General features: G+C 39.3%; 1 protein-coding gene across 1 annotated transcript in view; it reads right to left on the bottom strand.

Moving 5' to 3' along the window:
- Positions 1-2305: 2305 nt before the first annotated feature.
- The window catches only part of bmpr1bb (bone morphogenetic protein receptor, type IBb), a 171496-nt gene continuing 156983 nt past the window's right edge, over positions 2306-16818 (bottom strand). Inside the window, exon 9 of the mRNA XM_062032027.1 lies at positions 2306-2353. Within this exon, the coding sequence (XP_061888011.1) occupies positions 2306-2353 (48 nt within the window). The remainder of the gene's footprint in view (positions 2354-16818) is intronic.

Below are 16818 nucleotides of genomic sequence, written 5' to 3'. Positions count from 1 at the left end.
CGATACCGATATATACAGTCGTGGAATTAACACATTATTATGCCTAATTTTGTTGTGATGCCCCCGCTGGATGCATTAAACAATGTAACAAGGTTTTCCAAAATAAATCAACTCAAGTTATGGAAAAAAATGCCAACATGGCACTGCCATATTTATTATTGAAGTCACAAAGTACATTATTTTTTTTTAACATGCCTCAAAACAGCAGCTTGGAATTTGGGACAGCATGAGGAGGTTGAGAAGGTGGGGGGTAGCGGGGGTATATTGTAGCGTCCCGGAAGAGTTAGTGCTGCAAGGGCTTCTGGGTATTTGTTCTGTTGTGTTTATGTTGTGTTACGGTGCGGATGTTCTCCCGAAATGTGTTTGTCATTCTTGTTTGGTGTGGGTTCACAGTGTGGCGCATATTTGTAACAGTGTTAAAGTTGTTTATACGTCCACCCTCAGTGTGACCTACATATATATATATATATATATATATATATATATATATATATATATATATATATATATATATGTATATATATATATGTATATATATATGTATATATGTATATATATATGTATATATATATATATGTATATATATATGTATATATATATATATATATATATATGTATATATATATGTATATATATATATATATGTATATATATATGTATATATATATATATGTATATATATATATGTATATATATATATATGTATATATATATATGTATATATATATATGTGTATATATATATATATATATATATATATATGAAATACTCGAGTTGGTGAATTCTAGCTGTAAATATACTCCTCCCCTATTAAACACGCCCCCAACCACACCCCACCCCACTTCCCGGAATCGGAGGTCTCAAGGTTGGCAAGTATGATTTATGGACCTAACTGTAGATGGTAAAAGAAGGTAAATACGTATACAGAAAATACATAGAAAGTAAAGGAAAGTGAAAAAGGCAAATAAAAAGTAAAACAAGGTAAATGAAGGTAAAAAGTGAAGGTAAAAAAGGTCAAATGAAGGTTATGGCAGGAGAACATTTTTTATTTCAGCTATTTCCCTCAAAATACACATTAAGGTGTGTTTTGTCACGATTACTCGATTAATGAACAAACAAAACGATAGAATAAATAATGGATAGCTGCAGACCTAATCATAAATCCCCTGAAGCATAGCTGCTGCCGTACAGCATGTGTCGACAAAGTGTTGACAAAAAAGTCAACAGGTAGCAAATTGTGTAAATACGCGCGAGTGGTCGAGGGAAAGCATTAATGCTTTTCCAAATGAAAATAATTGTATAATGCGCCCTGCTCGCAATCAGGCAATGGGTGGAGTGGAGAGTAAAGACCCAAAACGCGAGGTGTGGGGGCGGGGGGGCAAATGACCTAATTTGCTACCTGTGACATCCCCTCTGCCAGAAAATGACCTTCCAAAGCTGTGATAGCATTAAATGCAGTCATCCCTCATTCAAAGGCCTTGTTGGCCTCTTTACTAACCAAAGAGCCCTGTCATTATGGGCCCCTTGCCAAGGGGGCAATGTGTGTGTGTGTGTGGACCACTGTCCCTGATCCTGATCTACACTTCATTTATGATTAGAGATCATAGCAGGAATCTGAGGGTGAATGGAATGAGTGGAGGACACAGCCCCCAGGCGGGTGGGGGGGGATGATTACTCGTTAAGTGGCCCTTCTCGTGCCATTATAGGCAGTGGAGGCTGACAGAGCACATCATGAGCGAGTGTAAGTGCACGCTCCACTCTTCCCCTTTAATTTGGCATCATGACCCCCCCCTCCCCACCTCCTGGTGCTCAACCACTAATGTCCTCCTGCATTTTTTTGTCCTCCTGCAAGGAAGTGGCTTGCTGACATGTCACTTTTTGAATGGCAACGACTTGTTTTGCCATGAGGAGGAAAGACAAAAATAAGTAACTTTTTGTTAGACAAGTCCAGCACCACATGGTTGTAGTTGAATGTAGTGGGGTAACAGTATACACACCTCTGTCTTAGGGTCACAGTTCACTTCATTTTTGGTACAGTAATCAATCAAAGTTGAGCTATATAGCCATTAATCACACGTGTCTCAAAGGGCTGCGCAAGCCACATCCAGATCCATATCAGGGCAAGAAAAAGCTCAACCCAATGGGGAAAAGGAGAAACCTTGGATGTGGGGAGCCCACCCTTGGGTGAACTGTGCTGAGTGGATACAGTTAATGGGAGAGTCCAGTTTATAGTGGATCCTCTTGTATGTAAACAAGTCTGAGACGTCCCCAACTGATGCATAGCGGAGTGGTCCACTTGGAACAGCTAGCGCCTCCACCATGGAAGCTGATCTGTGGCCATCTGATACCCTCTCTGCACAGGAGAGGGGGACAGAGCAGAAAAGAGAGACAGCAGATCAACTGGTCGAAAAAGGGGCCTATTTAAAGGCTAGGGTGTATAAATGAGTTTTAAGATGGGACTTAAATGCTTCTACTGAGGTAACATCTCTCACTGTTACTGGTAGGGCATTCCAGAGTACTGGAGCCCGAATAGAAAACACTCTATAGACTTTTTTTGGGCTCCGGGAATCACGAATAAGCCGGAGTTCTTAGAACGCAGATTTCTGGCCGGGACATATGGTACAATACAATCAGCAAGATCGGATGGAGCTAGACCGTGTAGTATTTTATACGTAATGAGTAAAACCTTAAAGTCGCATCTTAAAGGCCTACTGAAACCCACGACTACCGACCACGCAGTCTGATAGTTTATACATCAATGATGAAATCTTAACATTGCAACACATGCCAATACGGCCGGGTTAACTTATAAAGTGTAATTTAAAATTTCCCGCTAAACTTCTGGTTGAAAACGTCTATATATGATGACGTATGCGCGTGACGTCACTAGATAAACGGAAGTATTGGTACCCCATTGAATCCAATACAAAAAATCTCTGTTTTCATTTCAAAACTCCACAGTATTCTGGACATCTGTGTTGGTGAATCTTTTGCAATTTGTTTAATGAACAATGGAGACTGCAAAGAAGAAAGTTGTAGGTGGGATCGGTGTATTAGCGGCTGGCTGTAGCAACACAACCAGGAGGACTTACTTGGATAGCAGACGCGCTAGCTGGCAACCGCACGGATGATCGGGTGAAGTCCTTCGTCGCGCCGTCGATCGCTGGAACGCAGGTGAGCACGGGTGTTGATGAGCAGATGAGTGCTGGCGTAGGTGGAGAGCTAATGTTTTTATCATAGCTCTGTGAGGTCCGGTTGCTAAGTTAGCTTCAATGGCGTCGTTAGCAACAGCATTGTTAAGCTTTGCCAGGCTGAGAATTATTAAACGTGTATTTACATGTCCATGGTTTAATAGTATTGTTGATCTTCTGTCTATCCTTCCAGTCAGGGATTTATTTATTTTGTTTCCATCTGCATTTGAACCAGATGCTATCACGTTAGCTCAGTAGCTAAAGAGCTTCGCCGATGTATTGTCGTGGAGATAAAAGTCACTGTGAATGTCCATTTTGCGTTCTCGACTCTCATTTTCAAGAGGATATAGTATCCGAGGTGGTTTAAAATACAAATCTGTGATCCACAATAGAAAAAGGAGAAAGTGTGGAATCCAATGAACCCTTGTACCTAAGTTACGGTCAGAGCGAAAAAATATACATCCTGCACTGCCTCTCTAGTCCTTCACTCTCAATTTCCTCATCCACGAATCTTTCATCCTGGCTCAAATTAATGGGGTAATCGTCGCTTTCTCGGTCCGAATCTCTCTCGCTCCATTGAAAACAATGGTAGAATATGAGGAGTCCTTCCTCTGGTGACGTCACGCTACTTCCGGTACAGGCAAGGCTTTTTTTTATCAGCGACGAAAAGTTGCGACCTTTATCGTCGTTGTTCTCTACTAAATCCTTTCATCAAAAATATGGCAATATCGCGAAATGATCAAGTATGACACATAGAATGGATCTGCTATCCCCGTTTAAATAAAACAATTTCATTTCAGTAGGCCTTTAAGTGCACAGGAAGCCAGTATAGGCGTAACATTGTCAAACTTTCTTGTTCTTGTCAAAAGTCTAGCAGCCGCATTTTTTACCAGCTGTAATCTTTTAATGCTAGACATAGGGAGACCTGAAAATAATACGTTACAGTAATCGAGACGAGACGAAATGGACGCATGAATAATAATCTCAGTGGTAGACAAAATGGGACGGATTTTAGCGACATTACGGAGATGAAAAAAGGCCGTTTTAGTAACACTCTTAAGGTGTGACTCAAATGAGAGAGTTGGGTCCAAGATAATACCCAGATTCTTTACAGAGTCACTTTGTGTAATTGTTTGGTTGTCAAATGTTTAGGTGGTATTGTTAACAGGACCGATAATCAACATTTCCGTTGTCTTAGCGTTAAGATGCAAAAAGTTGCTGGACTTCCATTGTTTGATATGGCACATATTTCAACTGTTTAGCTTTTTTGTGTCGTCAGGTAATTTTCCCATACATACAATGACACACACAAAAAAACAATAATTTATAATGGTTCCCAACTTTTAAGCTTTCAAGAAAGTGCAACAGTAACAGTTTGAACAGATTTATTTTGTCTTAATTTACTTGGTTTTTTTACTACTTTCTAAAGTAAATCTGTCCAGTAGATATTGGCATCTATGTCAACAATGTTATTTACCTGAGTGGCTGGATTGATATGATTTTTTTTAATCGATTAAGAATCGTGATTAACTCGAAAATCCATCTTTGGACACCCCTAGTGGTCACAATACGCAGGTTGCAATGACCAATTCCCACGTTGAACATTTTGGACTAAAGCACAGAACAGTAGCAGCTCAGCCTCAATACAACACAAATACACTCGGTGGAATTTTGGGGCAAGACTCAATCTAACAACATCATGCGTCATTGCAGACATTTTTTCATGTTAGTGGCCACTATGCTATAAATAATTATTCAGGACGCAAAATAATGATCATTGCAGGTGTTTTATACCAGTGTTTTTCAACCTTTTCTGAGCCAAGGCACATTTTTTTTAATTAAAAATAACCCAGAGGCTTACCACCTGCAGAAAACGTACAAAAATTAAACTCAGCAGCCGATATTGTCAGTAAAAAGTCGTTCTCGCAATTGTTGGATATGAATTCAAACCATAACCAAGCATGCATCACTATAGCTCTTGTCTCAAAGCAAAGTAGGTGTACTGTCACCACCTGTCACATCAAGCCGTGACTTATTTGGAGTTTTTTGGTGTTTTCCTGTGTAGTGTTTTAGTTCTTGTCTTGCGCTCCTATTTTGGGTGTTGATTGTCATGGCATGTACGGATATGTACTTTGTGGACGCCTTCTCTGCTCCACACGCTGTAAGTCTTTGCTGTCGTCCAGCATTCTGTTTTTGTTTACTTTGCAGCCAGTTCAGTTTTAGCTTTGTTTTGCATAGCCATCTCTAAGCTTCAATGCCTTTTCTTAGCGGCACTTGCCGTTCGATACCCTTTTACCTGCAAACCATCGTCGTCGTTCCCGACATCTACAACACAATTAGCTACCTGCTGCCACCTACTGATATGGAAGAGTATTACACGGTTACTCTGCCGAGCTCTAGACAGCACAGGCACTCAACAACGGCACATTTGCGGATTATAATTACTGGTTTGCAAAATATATTTTTAACCCAATTAGGTGCAATTACATAATCTCCCATGTGCACAGTGGTTGAAAAACACTGGTTTATACCATGACCACGTGTTTGACGGGAGACTATGTACCATTAGACTCATAGTTTAGTGCAATTCTCATGTCAAGGCTTCTTTGCATTTCAAGTCTTGTTCAAAAAGGCAGCATTAGATCAACATGAGAAGATTATTTGTGTTGCAAGCGATGATCTGTGGACACCCGCGCTTTGCTGCTCTGTGCTGTGCTTCATTTCAGCCCACGTATCGGCAAGGACAGAGAAAATAAATAGCTTGTCCTGCTGCCGTACATGCTATTCCACCCAGCAAAGAGGATTAGGCTGCCAAATTTTAAATATGCACGCAGATATTATTTCTGTATGTATTTACAGATATATGATTAATACGAAAAAGGATGATTCAGTTGGAATATCGTTATTTTCCATCTAGTTGAACTAGTATTGCAAATATAGTACTGCACCCACTACGAGATGTCAACACAAGAGTTAATTGGACCAGCATGGCATCGGAGTAGCATCCGTCATTGCCATGGCAACGCTGGATCAGCTTCTATTATTTGGACCAGCCAGGATACCTCTTGCATTTTAAGTTATGACATTACACACAACAGCGAGTCACCATAACATTCTGGAGGTGGGAATATTTGGGTGCCTCACAATTTGATTCCATTCAATTCTTGGGGTGACTGTTTGATTCAGAATCTATATATTTTTCGGACAAAACCTTATAAAAAAGAGGTTACAGGTTACAAAAGTTCCTCTTAGCTGCTGACTTTTCCTGCATTGTTGGCCTGAAAAATGTATTTAAAAAAATATTTTTAAAAGTTTGTTTTCCCGAAATCACAGAATGCTAATCAATCTAATAAAAGAAAGTTATGTATTTATTTAGAAAATAAATGCATAATCTAGAAAATCTAGAAAATTATGAATAGTAATCGGAATAAGTAAAACATTTAATTTAGATGTGAATCGATTTTTTTAACACCCCTAATAAATGCTGTTTGATTCAGAATCTATATATTTTTGGGACAAAACCTTATAAAAAAGAGGTGACAGGTTACAACAGCTCCTCTTAGCTGCTGACTTTTCCTGCATTGTTGGCCTGAAAAATGTCTTTAAAAAAATATTTTTAAAAGTTTGTTTACAAAAATCACAGAATGCTAATCAATCTAATAAAAGAAATGTATGTATTTATTTAGAAAATAAATTCATAATCTAAAAAATTATGAATAGTAATCGGAATAAGTAAAAAATTTAATTTAGATGTGAATCGATTTTTTTTAACCCCCATAATAAATGCTGTTTGATTCAGAATCTATATATTTTTTGGACAAAACCTTATAAAAAAGAGGTTACAGGTTACAACAGCTCCTCTTAGCTGCTGACTTTTCCTGCATTGTTGGCCTGAAAAATGTATTTAAAAAAATGTTTTTAAAAGTTTGTTTACAAAAATCACAGAATGCTAATCCGTCTAATAAACAAAAATTATGTATTTATTTAGAAAATAAATGCATAATCTAGAAAATCTAGAAAATTATGAATAGTAATTGGAATAAGTAAACAATTTCAATCAAACACCCCTAATAAATGCTGTTTGATTCAGAATCTATATATTTTTTGGACAAAACCTTATAAAAAAGAGTTTTTAACACCCCTAGTAAATGCTTCAATTAAGGATTCATTAATTTATCCCACTATAGAGTTTAAAACACTGCTGTTGTTGTTGTAATTGTGGTAGTAAAAGACTAATTAAATCAAATAGAAATAAAAAACCCAAAACCAGTGAAGTTGGCACGTTTAAATAGTAAATAAAAACAGAATACAATGATTTGCAAATCCTGTTAAACTTATATTCAATTGAATAGACTGCAAAGACAAGATATTTAATGTTGGGACTGAGAAACTTAATTTTTTTTTGCAAATAATCAGTAACTTAGAATTTAATGGCAGCAACACATTGCAAACAAATTTGCATGGAGGCATTTTTACCACTGTGTTACATGGCCTTTCCTTTTAACAACACTCAGTAAACGTTTGGGAACTGAGGAGACACACTTTTGAAGCTTTTCAGGTGGAATTCTTTCCCATTCTTGCTTGATGTACAGCTTAAGTTGTTCAACAGTCCGAGGGTCTCCGTTGTGGTATTTTAGGCTTCATGATGCGTCACACATTTTCAATGGGAGACAGGTCTGGACTACAGGCAGGCCGGTCTAGTACTCGCACTCTTTTTATTATGAAGCCACGCTGTTGTAACACAGGGCTTGGCATTGTCTTGATGAAATAAGCAGGGGCGTCCATGATAACGTTGCTTAGATGGCAACATATGTTGCTCCAAAACCTGTATGTACATATGTAGTGTTCAATGCAAATAGTGCCATGCAAGTACAAAATAATGACCCACAAATAACGGTGTGACCCTATAATTGGTCCGAGTTGTAAGGGACTGTTATTGCAGACTTCTTGCCCGTCCCATGCCTGCTCATTGTGTTTTGTGCCTAAGCCTTTTTGTTCTATTGGCACCGTAGTTTTTATTTTTATTTTTTAATCATTGACAGTGTGGACAACAAAGGACTTGTCGCACTTACCGATCTTGTCCTCTGCGCTTTTTCGGATCCACCGCAGTAAGCCACGACATATACTGTACCTGTAATGTCCTGCCGGGGTAGCAACTTGAAAAACGTTTATTTTGGAAGTGTTGTGAACGCAGCGCGTTGGGACGAATGTCCGCATGCACCCGATAGAAACGAGGCAGCCATCCTTTCATATTAAGGTGGGGGGGCCGCAAAATATGGTCTTGGGGGCCGCGAGTTTAGCACCCCTGTTTTACAGTTAACCAAATTTTTTCAAAGTTTATTGTTTATAGCCTTTAGTTAAAAAAAACAACCCAAGTACACATGCCATCATCCCTTTGATTCTTAAAGGCCTACTGAAAGCCACTACTACCGACCACGCAGTCTGATAGTTTATATATCAATGATGAAATCTTAACATTGCAACACATGCCAATACGGCCGGGTTAACTTATAAAGTGCAATTTTAAATTTCAAGCCAAACTTCCGGTTGAAAAAGCCTTTGGAGGATGACGTGTGCGCGTGACGTAGCCCGGGGAACAGAGGTATGCCTTCCCCATTGAATCCAATACAAAAAAGCTCTGTTTTCATTTCATAATTCCACAGTATTCTGGACATCTGTGTTGGTGAATCTTTTGCAATTTGTTTAATGAACAATGGAGGCTGCAAAGAAGAACGTTGTAGGTGGGATCGGTGTATTAGCGGCTGGCTGTAGCAACACAACAAGGACTACTTACTTGGATAGCAGACGCCTAGCCGATGCTAGCCGCGGCCACCGCACGGATGATCGGGTGAAGTCCTTTGTCGCGCCGTCGATCGCTGGAACGCAGGTGAGCACGGGTGTTGATGAGCAGAGCAGATGAGGGCTGGCTGGCGTAGGTGGAGCGCTAATGTTTTTAGCATAGCTCTCTGAGGTCCGGTTGCTAAGTTGCTAAGTTAGCCTTAGCGTCATTAGCAAGAGCATTGTTAAGCTTTGCCAGGCTGAGATCTATTAACCGTGTAGTTACATGTCCATGGTTTAATAGTATTGTTGATCTTCTGTCTATCCTTCCAGTCAGGGATTTATTTATTTTGTTTCTATCTGCATTTGAGACAGATGCTATCACGTTAGCTCATGCTAAAGAGCTTCGTCGATGTATTGTCGTGGAGATAAAAGTCACCGTGAATTTCCATTTCGTGTTCTCGACTCTCATTTTCAAGAGGATATAGTATCCGAGGTGGTTTAAAATACAAATCCGTGATCCACAATAGAAAAAGGAGAGAGTGTGGAATCCAATGAGCCAGCTTGTACCTAAGTTACGGTCAGAGCGAAAAAAAATATGTATTTCACTGCATTCTAGTCCGTCACTCTAACGTTCCCCATCCACGAATCTTTCATCCTCGCTCGAATTAATGGGGTAATCGTCACTTTCTCGGTCCGAATAGCTTTAGCTGCGTTGAAAACAATAGGAAAATATGAGTGAGTGAACAACTGACAACGTCACGCTACTTCCGGTAGGGGCAAGGTTTTTTTTTTATCAGAGACCAAAAGTTGCGAACTTTGTTCTATACTAAATCCTTTCAGCAAAAATATGGCAATATCGCAAAATGATCAAGTATGACACATAGAATGGATCTGCTATCCCCGTTTAAATAAAAAATTTTTATTTCAGTAGGCCTTTAAGGCGGGTGTGCTACTACTGTATTTACAGCTCAGATGAGTGAGTTCATCCTTATCTTCCCGAGGTGGAAAATAATTGAGACGAGAATGAGATGAACTCAGTGGATGACGCATGACACCTGAGTCACACGTGGAGGCGTCGGCGTGTGCATTTTCTCTGTAGAATAACCAACCTTCCCTTTCTTCCCCACCGGACACTGCAATCTCTCGCCGACTTGTGATTGACAAAGCTAAACCTTTAATCCTGGCTTTGCTCTGTCTTGTGCACCAGCAGAATGGGACTAATGCAAATATATAGAATCCACCTCCCTGAAGAATCAATGAGTAGGGGCGTAACGGTGGATCTGTTCAAAGTGTCGTAGATCTATTGCAGACCTGGGCAAATTAAGGTCCGTTAAGCTTTTCAATCTGGCCCGCCGGACATTCCCAAATCATTTTTTTTTAGATCTTTAAGATGGAAAGTGTAGCTGCCATTGTGATGTGCAGTGATGTTTTCTAATGAGCGTAAGTCTTGAGCTATACAAAGTATTTCAATGGTTGCAATCTGCACTTTTGCATGATATACTAGTTACTATGGTAATCTAATTAGTTACTATGGTAATCTAAGTCACAGCAGCTCAGACGAGGCACCAAACAGTGTGGGTGGGGAGCGTTTCCACAGAGTGTCAGCCTGAAATGCGGGTGTCAAGACCAGAAACGTGGAAGGAGATTTTTACAGCAAAGTTCTAAAGCTTAATGATTTATCAGATAGTACACTACCGTTCAAAAGTTTGGGGTCACATTGAAATGTCCTTATTTTTGAAGGAAAAGCACTGTACTTTTCAATGAAGATAACTTTAAACTAGTCTTAACTTGAAAGAAATACACTCTATACATTGCTAATGTGGTAAATGACTATTCTAGCTGCAAATGTCTGCTTTTTGGTGCAATATCTACATAGGTGTATAGAGGCCCATTTCCAGCAACTATCACTCCAGTGTTCTAATGGTACAATGTGTTTGCTCATTGGCTCAGAAGGCTAATTGATGATTAGAAAACCCTTGTGCAATCATGTTCACACGTCTGAAAACAGTTTAGCTCGTTACAGAAGCTACAAAACTGACCTTCCTTTGAGCAGATTGAGTTTCTGGAGCATCACATTTGTGGGGTCAATGAAACGCTCAAAATGGCCAGAAAAAGAGAACTTTCATCTGAAACTCGACAGTCTATTCTTGTTCTTAGAAATGAAGGCTATTCCACAAAATTGTTTGGGTGACCCCAAACTTTTGAACGGTAGTGTATGTGTTTTTTTTAACCCTTCGCATTAATATTTCGCTGTTTGTTGCATTTTTGTTGTGTTTCGCTTGATTATAAAATATGTCGATGGAGCGGGGGTGTGACGTTCATATGTTGTCAATAGAGATGTCCGCTAATGGCTTTTTTGCCGATATCCGATATGCCGATATTGTCCACCTCTTAATTACCAATTCCGATATCAACCGATACCGATATATACAGTCGTGGAATTAACACATTATTATGCCTAATTTTGTTGTGATTCCCCGCCGGATGCATTAAACATTGTAACAAGGTTTTCCAAAATAAATCAACTCGAATCAACCCTAAACTAACACCCTCCCCGGATTGCTAATAATCAAATGTAAACAATCAAATGCAGATTCTTTTTCTTATGCCTTCTGATCTCTCTCTCTCTCTCTATGTCCACTACTTGATGTCCATATCCTTCCTACCCCCCCCTCCACACCCCTGATTGTAAATAATGTAAATAATTCAATGTGATTATCTTGTGTGATGACTGTATTATGATGATAGTATATCTGATAGTATATATCTGTATCATGAATCAATTTAAGTGGACCCTGACTTAAACAAGTTGAAAAACTTATTCGGGTGTTACCATTTAGTGGTCAATTGTACGGAATATGTACTTCACTGTGCAACCTACTAATAAAAGTCTCAATTAAAGTTATGGGAAAAAATGCCAACATGGCACTGCCATATTTATTATTGAAGTCACAAAGTGCATTATTTTTTTTAACATGCCTCAAAACAGCAGCTTGGAATTTGGGACATGCTCTCCCTGAGAGAGCATGAGGAGGTTGAGGTGGGCGGGGTTGGGGGGGTGTATATTGTAGCGTCTCGGAAGAGTTAGTGCTGCAAGGGGTTCTGGGTATTTGTTCTGTTGTGTTTATGTTGTGTTACGGTGCGAATGTTCTCCCGAAATGTGTTTGTCATTCTTGTTTGGTGTGGGTTCACAGTGTGGTGCATATTTGTAACAGTGTTAAAGTTGTTTATACGGTCACCCTCAGTGTGACCTGTATGGCTGTTGACCAAGTATGCTTTGCATTCACTTGTGTGTGTGAAAAGCCGTAGATATTATGTGACTGGGCCGGCACGCAAAGGCAGTGCCTTTAAGGTTTATTGGCGCTCTGTACTTCTCCCTGCGTCCGTGTACACAGCGGCGTTTTAAAAAGTCCTAAATTTTACTTTTTGAAACCTATGTAATGTAATTTCCGATATTACATTTTAAAGCATTTATCGGCCGATAATATCGGCAGCCCGATATTATCGGACATCCTTTAGTTGTCAATATTCAGTGTTTTATCCTTCATAGTTAATATTGTAAATCCCACATTCTTTATTTTCATGTACATTCTGGGTGTCTCATTAAGTAAAAAAATTTGAAATTCCATTCCGTTTAAGGCGTTCTGTCATAACGTTTTTAGCATTCCATCAGACATTATTGTGAGATGTTGTATTAGTGTTCCTAAAAATAGATATACCGGCCCCCAGACACATTTTTTTCCTCTAAATTTGGACCCTCGAGTCAAAATAATTACCCAATGCCTGATCTATTACGTTTATCATGTTCTAATGAAGTTTTTGTTTTGGAGTAAGGGATGACTCCCACTCTGACAAAGGCTAGTGTCAGCAGGTAAGCGACATCTCTTACTTAAAAAAAGAAATAAAAACTTGTCTGAACTACAGATTTAAAGATATTCCAATTTTGGTAACTCTTTAGAGTGTCCACCCTGAGATCGGCAGGTTGTGAGTTCAAACCCCGGCCGATTCATACCAAAGACTATCAAAATGGGACCCATTACTTCCCTGTTTGGCACTCAGCATCAAGGGTTGGAATTGGGGGTTAAACCACCATAAATGATTCCCGGGCGCGGACATTGCTGCTGCTCACTGCTCCACTCACCTCCCAGGGGGTGATCAAGGGTGATGGGTCAAATGCAGAGAATAATTTTGCCACACCTAGTGTGTGTTTGACAATCATTGGTACTTTAGTATGGGGAACATATTCACCATTACTTAGTTGCTTATTAACATGCAAATTAGTAACATATTGGCTCTTAATTAGTCATTATTAAGTACTTATTAATGCCTTATTCTGCATGGCCTTATTGTACAACCAGTAAGCCATTAACTAAGAGTCTTCCCTCAATAACCTCAGAATTATTGCTCAATAGTAACCCTAACCCTAATCCTTATATGTTACCCTAGTGTCCAAATAACTCTAAATTAAGTCTTTGTTACTTAGAATATGTAAGTGTTACCAACATGTCATATCACGGTTATTGTGGTCCAAATTAGTATGGTTATTACTATCACGGTATTATATAATGTGCCCAATAAGCACTAATACACACGCTGAAATGTTTTGACGGTCATGTTCTAATGACGCTGCAGTGTTTCCCATAAACTGCCAAGATACCTGTGGCGGTGGGGGCGTGGCTATGGGCGTGGTCACCATGACATCATCGAGTAATTTGCATAATTTACTACAATGATATGATTTTCTCTAAAAAGGCTAAAAAAAATGTATACTTACTAATTAATAATAACAGTTTTGTTTTAAACGTCCATCCATCCATCCATTTTACAATATAATTACAACACTTTATGTACATATTTATATACAGATTTGAACAATAAGTTATTCACTGAAATATATTTATTAATTGTGGTTTTTACAAAAAATATATAAGCTAAAATGTCTCTTAAAGCTCTGCCCCTTTAATTAGTGCATACTAAATAATTTAACTTTAGCCTACTACTACAACCATATTATTTACCAGCAACATAAAGTGAGACAGAGGTGTCCTGCCACAGTCAGTAACAAATAAACAGAAAACAGTAGTGGTGGTAGATAGACACAGAGCTTCATCATTGATTGATTGAGACTTTTATTAGTAGGTTGCACAGTGAAGTACATATTCCGTACAATTGACCACTAAACGGTAACCCCCGAATAAGTTTTTCAACTTGTTTAAGTCGGGGTCCACTTAAATTGATTCATGATACAGATATATATATATATCAAACATCTGATCCACTGAACAAAGAGCTCCTAAAATCTTGATCCTACATTTCTCTTTTGTAAAGTAAATCTGAACAGCCGATATGGGCATCTACATCAACTATATGATTTACCTGAGAAGCTGGACATGACAAAAAAAAACAAAAAAACAAACAATAATTTTTTAAAAAATTAATTAAAAAAAAAAATTTTTTTTACGGCCTTAATTCTTTTGTGGCGGGCCGCCACAAATAAATGAATGTGTGGGAAACACTGCGCTGTTTGAAAACGCACGCTTTTGTATGTTGTTTCTTGTGCTTCACTGAGTTTTAACGGCTAAGATGTTATTGTTTTAAATATTAAAGTTATTTAAATGAAAAGTGAGCAATAAAAATAAACATATTATTTAAAGTTTCTGGCGGGCGTTGTGACATCCGACTCTGTTCAGCGGTCCTTGAACGCACCGTAAAAACACCTAGGTCTGGTATTCCTCGTGAGTATAGAATGATTACTGTGTGCTAAGAGAGCACAATTGAATAGCAATTGGATTGAAGTATGTCCTTTTTATAATAGGAAATACTTTAATTTCTCGTGTTTTTCGGGTTTGCATTTAATCTAGCTTGTTCTATAAAACAAACCGACTGAACCGTGACTTGAAAAACGTGATTGTACCGTACGGCGACACCCCTAATGTAAAGCACCTGGATACGGTTTCCCTCATGTGGTGTGATTAAGGTGGTGGTTTGCACTAATATCTGCTTGTGGTCAATGCATGTCGGTAGAACATACATTGGGAGGGGGGAAGGGGGGCACAAGACCACTGGTCCGACTTGAAACATGAGAGCTAGAGGAGGAGGGGGTACCCCCCTTTCCTGTCTCCTCTTTATCAGCATCCTCGTCTCTGTTATTTCAGTGCTCTTAAATGTTTTGACTGGCCACTGATAAATGTTTGTTTTTATGAGGAACTTGTTACACTCCATTGCTGACCAAGAGTTCGCAAAATCACAGCCTCTGGTTTGCATTATAGATCCTTCAAGATGGACAGTTTTTGTTCTTTGCTGTCATAAACCTTTTATACGGGACTTCGGGGACGGGAGCGTGAGAGGAGGCCAATGACTGACTGCATAATCTCACATTTGTCTTCAATTTTGATAGAAACAAAAACAATGTTTGCATATGCAACACTCTTCAAAACATTGGAAATGCCAGAAGAATATTAGAAAAAAATCAGGATTATTAACCACCATTAATTACTATATTATGTAAAACCAGTGGTGGGCCGTGTGTTTCTCACTTAGGCCTTTAGTGATGTCCTACTTAGTCCGACTTCACCTCTCAAAATACTGTAATTTACAGTATGTCACCACATGGACACGGCTGGAGATAATATACAGAAACACACTTGCACACTATCATGCATTGAAGCCCCTCAACAGTGTACAAAACGGTCTATTTTTCGGCGCATTTAACATTGAATAAACCCGCTTCAATTAAAGGCCTACTGAAATGAGATTTTCTTATTTAAACAGGGATAACAGATCCATTCTATGTGTCATACTTGATCATTTCGCGATATTGCCATATTTTTGCTGAAAGGATTTAGTAGAGAACATCGACGATAAAGTTTGCAACTTTTGGTCGCTGATAAAAAAAAAGCCTTGCCTGTACCGGAAGTAGCGTGACGTCACAGGTTGAAAGGCTCCTCACATCTGCACATTGTTTACAATCATGGCCTCCAGCAGCGAGAGCGATTCAGACCGAGAAAACAACGATTTGGGCGAGGATGAAAGATTCGTGGATGAGGAAAGTGAGAGTGAAGGATTAGAGGGCAGTGGAAGCGATTCAGATAGGGAAGATGCTGTGAGAGGCGGGTGGGACCTGATATTCAGCCTGGAATGACTACAACAGTAAATAAACACAAGACATATATATACTCTATTAGCCACAACACAACCAGGCTTATATTTAATATGCCACAAATTAATCCCACATAACAAACACCTCCCCCCTCCCGTCCATATAACCCGCCAATACAAATCAAACACCCGCACAACACACTCAATCCCACAGCCCAAAGTACCGTTCACATCCGCAAAGTTCATACAGCACATATATTTCCCCAAAGTTACGTACGTGACATGCACATAGCGGCACGCACGTACGGGCAAGCGATCAAATGTTTGGTACTCACGGTAGCGCGTATCCAACTCAAAGTCCTCCTGGTAGGAGTCTCTGTTGTCCCAGTTCTCCACAGGCCAATGTGTATCCAACTCAAAGTCCTCCTGGTAAGAGTCTCTGTTGTCCCAGTTCTCCACAGGCCAATGGTAAAGCTTGACTGTCATATTTCAGGAATGTAAACAATGAAACACAGGCTACGTGTTTGTGTTGTTGCAGCCGGGCCGCTAATACACCGCTTCCCACCTACAGCTTTCTTCTTTGCTGTCTCCATTGTTCATTAAACAAATTGCAAAAGATTCACCAACACAGATGTCCAGAATACTGTGGAATTTTGCGATGAAAACAGACGACTTAATAGCTGGCCACAATGGTGTCCCAAAATGTCCGCTACAATCCGTGACGTCACGCGCAAACGTCATCATACCG

Source organism: Entelurus aequoreus, linkage group LG21 (assembly GCF_033978785.1).
Source record: "Entelurus aequoreus isolate RoL-2023_Sb linkage group LG21, RoL_Eaeq_v1.1, whole genome shotgun sequence".
NCBI lineage: Eukaryota > Metazoa > Chordata > Actinopteri > Syngnathiformes > Syngnathidae > Entelurus > Entelurus aequoreus.
This window is presented reverse-complemented; position numbering and strand designations above follow the sequence as displayed.